This window comes from Somniosus microcephalus, chromosome 7 (assembly GCF_052327205.1).
Source record: "Somniosus microcephalus isolate GS21.2 chromosome 7, FLI_Smic_1.0, whole genome shotgun sequence".
NCBI classification, from domain to species: domain Eukaryota; kingdom Metazoa; phylum Chordata; class Chondrichthyes; order Squaliformes; family Somniosidae; genus Somniosus; species Somniosus microcephalus.
The window spans coordinates 36417875-36432187 of NC_140993.1; the positions used below are offsets into that span (position 1 = coordinate 36417875).

Genomic DNA, 14313 nt, shown 5'->3' on the forward strand with positions numbered 1-14313 from the left:
AGGTGCTATATTTGGGGAAGTTTAGAATTCCATACTACATTTATCTCTACTATAGGCCAGATTAAGATACCACAACTGATCCATTCACAATCTTTAATAAACTTATCAACATTATCACCCCTCTCACTGAATTTGGTCCTAGGTCAGCTGAAGCGCAGAAACAAAGTTATGTTATCACCAGGTGTTGCCTTACCAAGGGGGATAAAATTTCTAATTCAGTGTTATTTTATTCTAAACATTCGGTATCTTACATTTAAAACAAGGTACAGTGCCTGCTATTTACCTGATAATGATTGTGTTGTACCATGTGTTGTGGACTGGGGAAGAAACCATCACTGGATCTTGGACTTGGGTAGCCTGGTCTACTGGGCTATTGCAGAATAAAAACAAAAACAAACATCAACAGAAATACACAGTAAATATTATCCACTGTTACAGCTGAACACAAAGAGCCAAGTACGTGCACTGTACAGATAATGTGAGAGGTCAGGTACATGATGTGTGCACTAAGTGTGAAAGAAAATTGGTTACTTCAGACAGTTAGACAGGGTTGTAAATTTTGATACGTACAGCTGGAATATTCCATGTTTGGCCTATAAGGCATCAGGTTACTTTGTGTAAATAACATTTCTACAGCTTTAAAGTAAATTTGAGTATTAGTCATAAGTCAAATTTTCATTAAATGCAGTTAAGCGGAGACACCATCCTCTGCAATTATTCAGTGTAGTGGTAGGCAAATTTAACTGTTAAATGCGGTAATAATTCCTTGCTCATAAACTATAGACAGTGACAAGGTTCAAAAAGGATCATTTTCAAACTGTGCCATCTTCAGTCCGTTTTTTTCTGCTGAAGCATACAGAGGCTAACAAGAAAAGGAATGCAGTGTGTTTGAAGTAATTTTATTAAAACAAACATACATTTAGAATGTATGTGTTTTGAAGTATCATGCAAGGTATTGAATGGTTTCTTTCAGCATGCTAAAATAGAATTTGCCACCGAGATAGCCTAAAAAGGTCCATCCAAAGGAGCTTATATATTTTAATGATAATATAAAGCCAAAATTTATTACCAGTAGGCTTTCCAAAGAATAGGATTCTCACCTAGCCATTTTTTAAAACTGCTGCAGTGCTGGTAAATATTTTTAACCACAATATTTTGGCTGTGTTTTTTTTAAAAACAATAACTTGCATTTATATAGCACCTTTAATGCTTCAGTATGTCCTATGGCACTTGAGAGGTGTAATCAACAAACATGAAAGGCAAGGCATGGAACGAGAGATTACGAGGGGTGATCAAAAACTTGGTCAAAGAGGTGGGTTTTACGGAGGGTTTTAAAGATGGAGAGGTGGAGGAGTTTAGGTGGGGAATTACAAAGTATGGGGCCTCGGCCGCTGGAAGCATGGTTGCCAACGGTTAGGCGAAGGAAGGGAAGGATGGCAGTCGGAGGAAGTTATCGGTGATCAAAACTAGTTGTGGAATAGGATATGGGCAGCAGAGTTTTGGATGAGCTGAGGTTTACAGAGGGTTGAGCATGAGGGCTAGCCAGGAGAGCATTGGAATAGTCGGGTGTGGAGGTGAAAAAGGCATGGATGAGTATTTCAGCAGGAGATGGACTAAGGCAGGGTTTCAGGCAGGCGATGTTATGAAGGTGGAAGTAGACAGTCTTTGATATGGAGAAGATATGGGGTCAGTAGCATAGATCAGAATCAAATAAGGACACAGAGATTGTGAACGGTCTGGTTCAACCAGCAGTGACCGGGAGGGAGATGGAATCAGCGGCAAGGGTATGGAGTATGTGCCAGAGGTGGAAGACAATGGCTTCAGTCGTCCCAATGTTTAACAGGAGGAAACTGCGCTCATCCAAGACTTGATATAACTGGATACACGGTGAAGTCTTCAATTTATAATATTGAAAAAAATTGGTCGATGTGCTGCTAAAACTTTGATCTGACAACGGCCAACAATTTCAAACACCCAGTGAGAGAGGGAGGGATGGAAGGAACTTACATTTATAGCATCTTATCAATCCTCAGGATGTTCCAAACTGCTTTATAACCAATTTTGGAAATGTTATTAGGTAGTGAAATGCACCAGCCAATATGCTCACAGCAAGATCCCACAAACAGCAAATAAATAAATAATTATGATAACAAACATCAAGTGATTTACTAAAGCCGTCTCAGCCCTAGATACATTACCCACTTGAAATACAATTTCAGCTAGTTATTTTACACTAAATGTAATGCTGGAGTTTGTGGGGCAGTTTTATTTCCTCCGGCAAGTTTCTTTTTGTTTAGTTGTGGTCATCATGACAGTGACAGATGCAAGGCAGTCTTGAATAATCAGCTGATCTGAAGTTAAGTGTCATTCTATCACGTGATTGCAATTATAGTGATACCACGTGTAAATTTACTGCACATCACAGGAGAACTGTGCACCTTGAATCGAAGTCAATGATTACATCAAAGGCTCATAGGATGTCATAAGCAATGTTAGCAAAAAGCTCAAAACCAGATTTATTAAATTCACCACCCATGGCAAGGCACACAGGGTGAATAGAGGGGAGAATCAGGCAGGGTGTTAGCAATTCCCGATTCGTTACCACTTGTTCAGTGGCCCCGCTGAAGTTGAATTTCAGCCCCACAGAAACATTATGAAATGCAGTCTTCAGGTTAAGCAGGATGGAGGGAGGAGATAATTGGGCCAGGCAGATAAAATTTAGTTCCCAGTTAAGTCACACATTCTCTACTTATATTTTAATATTTCCATTATAAATGCCCACATGCCTATGTATACATGTTAGGTAGTAATTACACCCCCCTCCAATGGAGGCTTTGGCAGCAACTCCACTGGCAGGAGACTGCAATGACAATATGGAAAATTTACATAGCCATATTATAAATAGGGACACAGGAATTTATAATGGTACAAGGAGATAGAAAAAGTGTGTGCTCTTAAGATTTTAAATAATAATCAATATTCTACACTAGGTGCATTAAAATAATTACAGTAGTTTATACCTCTCTGCTGCATCTGTGCCCAGCATACACCCTAACTATCACTTTGGAAATACATGTGTTGAAAACTCAACTAAATCTCCCATGGATCTGACTAGGCAAGAACAGTAAAGTAACCTTTAAAATATTTTTTTTAAAGTACAATGCAATCAAGTCCGCAAACTTATAAAGGAAAAAAAGAGTTTCAATGAAGGCCCCAAAGATACAGAGTGGGTAGGGTACAGGCTAGATCCAAACCCTAACACAAGCCAGCAGGAGGCTTGTGCTGAGTTGGCTGATCAGAGATGTCTTCATATCTGGTAAGCGTATATTTTTGTGAAACAGGCTCAAGCGGCTGAACGGCCTACTTCTATTCATATGTTCCTATATATTTTTTTACAACACATGGCTGTAAAAACATATATAGGAACATATGAACAGGAGTAGGCCAATATATGAACAGGAGTAGGCCATTCCAAAAGGCGTTTGATAAAGTGTCACATAATAGGCTTGCCAGTAAAGATGAAGCCCATGGATTAAAAGGGACAGTGGCAGCATGGATACGAAATTGGCTAAGTGACAGGAAACAGAGAGTAGTGGTGGACAGTCGTTTTTCAGACTGGAGCAAGGTGCACAGTGGTGTTCCCCAGGGGTCGGTACTTGGACCATTGCTTTTCTTGATGTATATTAATGACTTGGACTTGGGTGTATGGGGCACAATTTCAAAATTTGCAGATGACACAAAACTTGGAAGTATAGTGAACAGAGGATAGTGATAGACTTCAAGAGGACATAGACAGGCTGATGGAATGGGCTGACACGTGGCAGATGAAATTTAACACAGAAAAGTGCAAAGTGATAATTTTGGTAGGAAGAACAAGGAGAGGCAATATAAACTAAAGGGTACAATCCTAAAGGGGGTGCAGGAACAGAGAGACCTGGGGGTATATGTGCACAAATTGTTGAAGGTGGCAGGGCAGATTGAGAAAGCGATTAAAAAAAGCATATGGGATCCTGGGCTTTATAAATAGAGACAGAGTACAAAAGCAAGGAAGTTATGATGAACCTTTATAAAACACTGGTTCGGCCGAAACTGGAGTATTGTGTCCAATTCTGGGCACAGCACTTTAGGAAGGATGTGAAGGCCTTAGAGAGGGTGCAGAAAAGATTTACAAGAATGGTTCCATGGATGAGGGACTTCAGTTACGTGGATAGACTGGAGAAGCTGGGGTTGTTCTCCTTAGAGCAGAGAAGGTTGAGGGGAGATTTGATAGGTGTGCTCAAAATCTTGAAGGGTCTAGACAGAGTAGATAGAGAGAAACTGTTCCCATTGGCGGAAGGGTCAAGAACCAGAGGACAGAGATTTAAGCTGATTGGCAGAAGTACCAAAGGCAACATGAAGAAAAACATTTTTTACGCAGCGAGTGGTTAGGATCTGGAATGCACTGCTGAAAGGGTGGTGGAGGCAGACTCAATCGTGGCTTCAAAAGGGAATTGGATAAGTACCTGAAGGAAAAAAATTTGCAGGGTTACGGGGAAAGGGCAGGGGAGCAGGACTAGCTTAAGTGCTCTTGCAGAGAGCCGGCACAGGCTCAACAGGCCGAATGGCCTCCTTCTGTGCTGTAACCATTCTATGATTCTATGGCTCACTTTTGTGCACTTTTCATGACAGTTGTATGAGCGTGAATATGAAGTTGGTGGGGAGCTGTCATAGTGGCTGTGTTTAATTTAATATCGGGAGCTGCAATAAACAAAGAGAGACGGACGTTTTGTTTTGTGGAATTTGATTGGCAAGATAGGGAGCTGAACCCGAAGATTAATATATGATTGGCAATATATGCAGGTGTATTAGCATAGGAACAGGAGTAGGACATTTAACCCATCCAGCCTGTTCCACCATTCAATTAGATCATGCCTATCGAAAAATCAACTCCATTTACCCACCTTTGTTCCCTAGCCCATGAAACTATTTGCCTAGCAAAAATCTATCAATCTCAGTCTTGAAGAGTTCAATTAACCCAGCATCCATAGCCTTTTGAGAGAGAGTTCTAGATCTCCACCACCCTTTGTGTGGAAAAGTGCTTCCTGATTTCATTCCTCAATGGCCTAGCTATAATTTTAAGATTTTGCCCTCTTCTTCTGGATTCCCCCACCAGAGGAAACGGTTTCACTGTCTCTACCCTATTAAATCCCTTAATCATTTTGAAAACTTTGATTAAATCACCCATAACCTTCTGCCCAAAAATGAACATCGTAGAACTGATGGGGTCTGACCAAGGCTCTGTACTGAAGCATCTTCACTTTTGAATTTCAAGATACAGGCCAACATTCCATTAGCCTTCTGATTACTTTTTGTACCTGTGCACTAGCTTTTAATGATTTTTTAAAAATTCGTTTATGGGATGTGGGCGTCGCTGGCAAGGCTAGCATTTATTGCCCATCCCTAATTGCCCTCGAGAAGGTGGTGGTGAGCCTTCTTGAACCGCTGCAGTCCATGTGGTGAAGGTACCCCCACAGGTAGGGAGTTCCAGGATTTTGACCCAGCGATAATGAAGGAGCGGCAATATATTTCACAGTGAGGATGGTGTGTGACTTGGAGGGGAACTTGGAGGTGGTGGTGTTCCCATGCGCCTGCTGCCCTTGTCCTTCTAGGTGGAAGAGGTTGCGGGTTTGGGAGGTGCTGCCGAAGAAGCCTTGGCGAGTTGCTGCAGTGCATCTTTTAGATGGTACACACTGCAGCCACGGTGTGCCGGTGGTGGGGGGAGTGAATGTTTAAGGTGGTAGACGGGGTGCCAATCAAGCGGGCTGCTTTGTCCTGGAAGGTGTTGAGCTTCTTGAGTGTACATTTGTGTACATGGACATCCAAATTCCTTTGCTCGTCCACAGCTCTTGGTCTCTCACTATTAAGAAAATATTCAGATTTGTCTCCGATCTAAAGTGGATGACCTCACACTTCCCCACATTCAACTCCATCTGCTATAGTTTTGCTCACTCACTTAGTCTGTCTATGTCCCTTTATAACATCCTGCTCCCATCCTCACAACCTACTGTGCCTTCTAACTTAGTATCATTTGCAAACTTGGCTATACAACTCTCTATTCCTTCATCCAAGTCATGAACATATGTGGTGGAATGCTGAGGCCCCAGTATAGATCCCTGGGTAACACCACTTGTCACATTCCGCATCAGAGAACAAACCCTCTGCCTACTCTGTCTCCCACCTCTCAATCAACTACCAACCCGTGTTACAAAGTTACCACCAATTCCATGCGCTCTAATTTGTGTTAATAATCTCCTGTATGGAACTTTATCAAATGCCTTCTGGATATCCATATAGACAAGAAGAAAAGCAGATATAATACAGACACTTAGTTACTGAGAAAGTAAAACAAAAGACACTACAGACATAGATGCAAAAAATATCTGTGCAGATTTGCAAAAATGCTGAGAGATAATTATGACTTTTGTAATTTCCAAACACTTCCAGAAGGCAGAATGCCCTCTATAATTCAATAATCTGGAAAATTATTTTGCATAATGATGGAAACTTGCTAGTTAAAGTTAGTAATTGAATAAAATTACATAGAAATTACAATATGCAAAAAGGCTGTTCGGTTTAACCAGTCTATGTTGGTGTTTATCCTCCACTGAGCAGCAGCCGAATCCCATATGCCTGCCCCGTTCCCAAATCCCTTTATTCTCTTTTCCTTCAACCACCTGTCTAACCTAGTGTTAAATGTTGGCATGGCCCCTCCTTCAATCATTACCTCCAGCAGTGTATTCCACAACAACTCTAATTGTTGTAAAACCTAGTATGCAAGTCAGCCTATTTTTACTATTGCTTTCTTCTGTAAAATCTCAGCACATTGCACCCCAAATTTAGGAGTAGAACAAGTAAAAATTAAAGTATGCATTGCATGCATTTTTTAGCAACAGTATAATGTAGTGCTGATAATGCCACATTTATGGTAAAGAATTTTCCTTTATGTTAATCACCTTGCTCACGTGCTCCTAGGCGCTGTGTGGTATCTACCAACAAATCAGAGGAATAAAATTGGGCATAGTCCAAGCTTGCCTGTCTTAAATATTTTCTACATTACAACAGTGACTACACTTTAAAAGTACTTCATTGGCTGTAAAGCGTTTTGGGATGTTCTGAGGTTGTGAAAGGCGCTACATAAATGCAAGTCTTTCTTTAATATACCAGTTCCGCTACCAGTGATCAACACTGGACATGTGTGCTTCGTTATTTGTAACACACAATTATTGGATAGTAAGAACATTGAAGGATGGATCAAGGGACGCAGAAATGGATATGGCTTTTTTTTGGTGGTGGCAGTGGAGACGGAAGAATAACAAGTTGTATCTCCATTCTTGTCATATGGTAGAATAGGGGTCACGATATACTTGAATATGAATGAATCAACATATTACCGAGTTCTATTTCTCCTTTCTTACATTAAAAAAAAAATCACAACAAAAAGTGCTGGAGTAAGGATACTTCCTCTCCTTTTCTTTGTTTCCTGTTGCCACACACAATATCGAGCCAACAACAACAACAACTTGTATTTATATAGTGCCTCTAATGTAGTGAAAGCTAAGAGGGAAGCTACCTGTTCACAGACCTCTGCCAATGCTGCGCTCAAATGACTACTTGCGTGAAGGTGAGGGTAGCCTTCAAGTTGATGCCCTCACACCATGGCACGCCAGAGACTGGGCTATGGAAGATTACCTTACCCATCCATGTTACAATACATACCGGCCTCAAGACACGGTTTAATTTGTTTTTAAAGAAATCAGGTACCTAGTAATGCACACATTTATCGCACCATTGGTTTAAACTTGAATGATATATAGCAATAACTCTGAAACAATTAATTCTGTGCTACACTCTGGTGACATGTCCTCACAGACATTCAACTCCAAATCAAATTCACTTTTGAGTGAACTAGTTTAGTGAACAAAAGGCATAAAAGACAAAACCGTACCTGCACTGCTTTATGAATATTTTTCATTCTGCACAAATGACGTTACGAATAAAAGCACACTCAGCCTTCTACAAAAAGCATCAATCCACTACTGAGATTTGTATTCTCCCCTCAGTGGTTATCTTTACACAAGTTCCAGTCTAGAAATCATACAGTAAGGTTTGCATTTCTTGGTGGAAGCGTAATGACTATCACAGTAACTTTTCATCTATTGATAAAGATGTGCCATTTTTAGACCTGAAATTAAATAGATTGTTAGTCCTTCGGGGATCTGACCAAGGTCTCAAAAATATAACTTTGGTTAATAATGTCTTTATAATATAATCAATTTAACTTGGGTGTTATTGGTTAGCTAGTGAGGTTTTCGGCAAGGCTCACACTGGTAGCAGTTTCCCTTGCCAGAAACAATGGTGGATAATCACCTGACCAGATAAAGTCACCTGTCCAGGTAGACAGTCTCCTGGTTCCATGGTCAGTAAAGGAGGCGCAGAGATATTTTGTGTTAGAGCTTTGAACTGAAACACAAAATGGTGCCCTCTGGTACCTCAGCCAAGTTAACTAATCATCCTTTTAGTTTGAGGCCAAATGCTGAACGATGGCAGGCTACTTGATAATGGAGTAGATCATAACAGAATCAATCATGTCCTTCACCTGACATCCATAAATGCATACTTTCCTGGAATGACTGGATATCAAACAGAAGTAGGAACATTGGCTGATTTCCACCCCGCCCCCCTCCTTAATCAAGAGCTGCCGAGGTCAATTCCAACACCACAATCATCTCCATAGCAAAGATCAGTTAGTTCAGCATAGACCAGAGCCACTCCCCCACCAATTGACTTTAGCAGGCAAAAGAACAGACACTATTGCTCACTGGTAACACAAAGTACGAGCTGAATGTATTGTATCATCAATAATTATCAAAAGTTCATGGCTATAATCAGACAAATACTAACTGATTTTCAGAAAAGTGGATTTTGGTGTACAGTTTTTGCCTTAAACCTTTGTGTTATCTCATTCATTTCTGTAACTTTCTGATAAAACATTTGCTGCTACAATCATAAACTGCTGCCAGTATCTGTATCATATATAGAGAAAGAAACTCCATTGTACCATATGTATTATACACATGCACCACACACGCATGGCAATTTTACATTCCATTAATAGCTTTCATGCTGGTGGAAAAACACTTATCAAGTTGCACATATGAAAACACCAAATCAAGTGAAAACTTACTGCCATCAGTTTCATAGGATGAGAAAGTAGAAAGGAGTGATGAAAGATATATGGAGGCACAAAAAGGCAAGCAATTAAAACAGGGGAAGTTACAGATCTTACAACAGATTCTCTGTGAAAGGGAGGACCATATTGGACATGCTGGGTTAGACTGAACACTTAAGCTCATCCACTGCATCCAGCAAGAAATCATTGTTAGCATGGATGTTACTCAAAGAAATTGGTAATTATTTACATAGTTTTCAGAAGTTTTCTTTGTAAAGAAAAAAAGTGAAAAGGCTTTGTCAAATGGTTAAAAATGTTGCTGCATTATCACAACTGAGAAACATGTATGTACCAAGAAGTGGGTTTATGAATTTTCCCCAAAGCAACCTCACACCTATTTAAAGAGCGGTGTGAATTTAGTACTCATCAAGGTGAAAGATTTACGTGTGACTCATTTTGAGCACTCCCAGGTTATGTGTACCACAATTAGCTGCAGTGTGAAGTTCTCTCTTCACTGCTGCAACAATATGCCTCATCACCAACTTCAGAACAGTGCAACATTTTACCCTTTCCCACACCAGCTATTCTGTGACTTGCCAATTTCGTGCTAAATAGGGGCAGTTATCTGGCTATGCCCACCAGGAAAAAGATCAAGACCACTAAACTCACTTCATGGTGGGCACTTACAGTCAACAGACAGAGGAGATACACATCCCATCAATCTGGGCTGGATATGAATCCAGATCTGAGCGGTGAAAGGCCAGTGTTTAACTCGCTACACCGCCCAGTCCTTCCCAAAGATGTGCTTATGATATATTTATTATTTAGAGAACTTCTTTTCAGTACATTTTGAATGCAGAACCATGTTTGGAGAAAAAAAAGGGTGTCCTGATGGCGCTGTGCCACAGAGTGGTAGCAAATGAGTTTGCACCCACAATTTCCCCACATAATGGGCTCCTTATCTCATGTCACCATTGTGGAGACAAGAGAGAGAGGAAGTGCTTCTCTGTAGAAAGTGAGGAGAGAAAATTATTCTCATGTACCCTCTTGACATCTGGGCTTAAAGAGAAGGGAGAAAAATGCTGACTTTTTAATTAAATGTCATTGAAATGAAAAGGATTGCTGTTAAAGTGCATTACTCCTACCCAGTATGTGCACCAGATGTAGAATTTTAAATGCATCATCAATTACCAACACTGCCTTTCACTATTTAGTTCATTTATGTCTATAGTTAGCTGTATGACAATGTCTGTGTTGGTCTTTTCTCCCTTTGCACAGTGAATCCTAACCATTGCTTCTTCCTGGTCTCTTCTCCATTCTCCAGGCATCAGTTGTCGCGGCAGATTCAAGTTCAGCCTGTCAAAATAAAGGGGAAGCGGACGAGCACTCCGTCGGTAGGCTGAAGGGGGCAGAGAAGGCCTGCGCCGAGGCCGCATAGGAAGAAGCCTGTCAGAAGCAGATGCAGTGAATGGATGCTCGTAAGCTTTTGATGGCTGTTCTAGACATAAACAAAACTTGATGTTGCGCTGGGAGAACTCAGGAAAAGACAGACTGTCCAAGCTAAGACTGTGTTGCAAAGGTGGCCGACGGGCTGGCTGCAGACAGACACAAAGCAGATTAAAGCAGAAAAGCAGCATGTATCAGTGCAAAAAAAGAGACGATTATGATCATTATGGATGACAAATGAACATGCAAACCAAAATCGAAGACATGCTACATGAGAAGCATAGACAGCACACTCAATTTGAGACTGTAATTTAAGTAAAGATTACGTTCTACAAATAAAATTTAACACCACAAATATTAGATATTTCTAGACGAGAAGGGACTAAAAGCGTCACCTTCTTTTATCCTAATGGTAAAATATTAAGATTTTCAGTACATACTATAACAAATCACAAATGCAGAAAACGCGTGATCATTTGAGTTGATAGATAAAATATTCAGCCCACTGAAAGGCAAGTTATTTCATAGTACAAGAGTCGTGTATTAAATTAAACTAACTTTGTCAAAAAAAAAATCAATAGAAGCATGAAATATTGTTGATAGAGAGATGCTCGACGATATACTCTGAACTTATTTTGTACCTTCACATACTGGCTAGTTCTGATTTAAGTTTTCAAATAAATGTTTTTGATGAGCTACAATTAGACAATGTAAATGAACTTCAAAGGCTAAGTACTGTCATTGTGGTACCATTAAAAAAAAAAAATCGCAGTGTATAAAGGTAATATCTAGCTTACTTGATTTAAATTATGTGCTTTGGCAGATAGCTCATGGCCTTGCTAACAAGACACTGCACAATTCAAAACTAATCTATGTATACCACGTCATCCACCATATAGCATAATTTCTAATCTAAAGGAATATTTTCTCAACTTTGTGCCAGTCTTAAAATGAGGCAGATATATATTTAAACTCATCTACCATCAACATTTAATATGTAATATGATTCTGAACGTAAAAAGTGTGGCAAATCAAAACATTCAGGGGGAGAAATTGGCCTCCCGTAGGCACTACCAGCTTTGCGACCGGGCGCCGCGATAATACCGACGCCCGCGAAATTGACGTGGAGGTTTGCGGCAGCAGTAACCACCAGCGCCAGGATCTCCTGCGCCCGGAGATCGTGACGTCATCCTGCTGTGCAGCGCCCCGGATCCGAACTTCGGTTCTGCCCCCGGCAGCATCGCTGGCCGTTAACGCCGACAGCTGCAGGAGGCGTTGTTAGGCAGGCCGGGCGCTTGGGGAGCGGTATTTAAAGGTAAGGTCGCTTGTGTCAATGAAAAATTTGTTTTCACCCTTTGTTATTTTTTCAACTTTTTCCTGTGCTGCGATTGATGAGCCCTGCAACTCTGTTAGAGTGCTTGGGGCTGATCTTTGTGGATCGTGGCTGCCGTCGGTGACGAGGGACATTGATTTAATGCAGAGCCTGCAGCAATGGCTCTTTCCTTTAAGGGAGGGAAGGAGCCTCTGTTCCCGGCAGCGCTGCCCTCGTCATTGGGCAGCGTTGTACTGCTACCGCCCCTTTTACCGAACTTTAGTGCTCCAAGGGAAGCGGTAGCACTTGGTTTAGCGCTCCACTTCCTTCCTGGAGCACTAAACACGAAATTCGCGTCGGATTCACTGGCGTAGCGTCCGGCGCTACTTCTTCGTTACCGCTAAAGGTATCGCAAACGGGGCGATACTTAATTTTTCCCCCTCAGTCTTTAGCAGTGAATTAAAAAGTAATTTAAACAGCAAAATATTTGTATTAACAAATAAATAGCTTATGCATGCGCATTAATGGTCGTACTTTAATAGAAGTTCACCAGAACCCACTCAAATCTGTACTCTTGATTCATCTCAGACGGGACACTGTTACAAAAGTATCCAAGGATGCATTCACACACCATCTTTAATGTCTGACATTAAAAATCGTGTGTAAATAGAGCCGATGGCATGTCATTCTTCCGCCCCTGCGTCAGCTCATTTGCTGCTGAAACCCTCATCCACGCCTTGGTTACCTCTAGATTTGACTAATCCAACGCACTCCTGGCCGGCCTCCCATCTTCCACCCTCCATAAACGTGAGCTCATCCAAAACTCTGCTGTCCATATCCTAACTCGCACCACGTCTCCTTCACCCATCACACCCCTGTGCTCGCTGACCTACACTGGCCCCCGGACCGGCAACACCTCGATTTTAAAATTATCATCCTTGTTTTCAAACCCCTCCATGGCCTCACCCCATCCTATCTCTGTAACCTCCTCCAGCCCTACGTCCCTCCGAGATCTCTACGCCTCTCCAATTCTGGCCTCTTGCGCATCCCTGATTTTAATCGCTCCACCATTAGTGGCCGTGCTTTCAGTTGCCAAGGCACTAAGCTCTGGAATTCTTTCCCTAAACCTCTCTCTCCTCCTTTAAGACGCTCCTTAAAACCTACCTCTTTAACCAAGCTTTTGGTCATCTTTCCTAATATCGTCTTCTGTGGCTCGGTGTCAAATCTGGTTTGATAACGGTCCTATGAAGTGCCTTGGGCCGATTTACTACATTAAAGACGCTATATAAATGCAAGTTGTTGTTGATTTCATAAATTCAAACCTACCCAAATATAATCTGAAATTTTGGAGATGAGTCATTTGAAATTTCCCACCACTGATGGTCAAACCTGAAAACAAACCTGAATACTGCAACTTGAGGCATTCTTCCATTAGTGGAACAAAAAGATAGCTGCAACTATTCGATATTACTTAAGTCAGATCCATATCAACAGTAACAAATATCAATTTAAATTTGTAATAAACCTTTTATTTATTTAATGTTTGTATATAAACCATTAAAAGGAGGCCTTTGAATGATGAAAAGATGCACTACGTCAAGCCAGGAATTGAACAAGCAACCGAAGAACACCACAATGTAAATATTTCATGACAATTAGATGCTTTTAAATAGTGCAGGCAGCTAGATGGGTTGAATGACCACTGTACCTTTGGAGGGGCTTCATCTGATCCTCCTGAATCCCAGGAAACTGTGATCTGTCGTCTCTGCTCCATTCTCATTCGTTCTTCCTGTTGCACTTTCTCTTCTTCCAATATTGTACTGAAAGAAAGAAAATAACATTTATTTTATCTGTCAGAAAAACAAACTGCCCGTAGCAATAGCTGGGCCACATTAGTGAGGAAAGTTCAGACAATTCAAAAATCAGTATTTGTATTCTTGCAAATAATGGCGCTAGGAAGACCGAGGTGACCAAATTACTGATAAAACAACAACGTGCACTTATATAGCGCCTTTAATATAGAAAAAGTCCCAAGGCTTTTCACAGAGGTGTAATCAGACAAAAACAGACACCAAGCCAAAGGAGGAGGTATTACGAGAAATGGCCACAAGCTTGGTCTAAGAGGTAGGTTTTAAGGAGGGTTTTAAAGGAGGAGAATTTAGGGAGAGAATTCCAAATCGTGGGGGCCTAGACAGTGGAAGGCACAGCTTCCAATGATGGGAAGGGGGGGGGGGGGGGGGCGAGATGCCCCTCCTGGTTGTAAAGCTTGAAATAAATTTTAAAAAAGTTAAAAAGAACTAAATTGCATTATGCATCATGACATCACCACCAAGTTAATTACTCGAGC

General features: G+C 41.1%; 1 protein-coding gene across 17 annotated transcripts in view; it reads right to left on the reverse strand.

Moving 5' to 3' along the window:
* The window catches only part of LOC147114610 (focal adhesion kinase 1), a 630568-nt gene that overhangs the window by 63129 nt on the left and 553126 nt on the right, over nucleotides 1–14313 (reverse strand). For all 17 annotated transcript variants that reach the window (XM_085992416.1, XM_085992424.1, XM_085992409.1 and 14 more), the window contains 2 exons: nucleotides 13675–13786; nucleotides 284–370 (listed from right to left, as the gene is read on the reverse strand). In XM_085992416.1, coding sequence (XP_085848542.1) covers nucleotides 284–370; nucleotides 13675–13786 — 199 coding nt within the window. The remainder of the gene's footprint in view (nucleotides 1–283; nucleotides 371–13674; nucleotides 13787–14313) is intronic.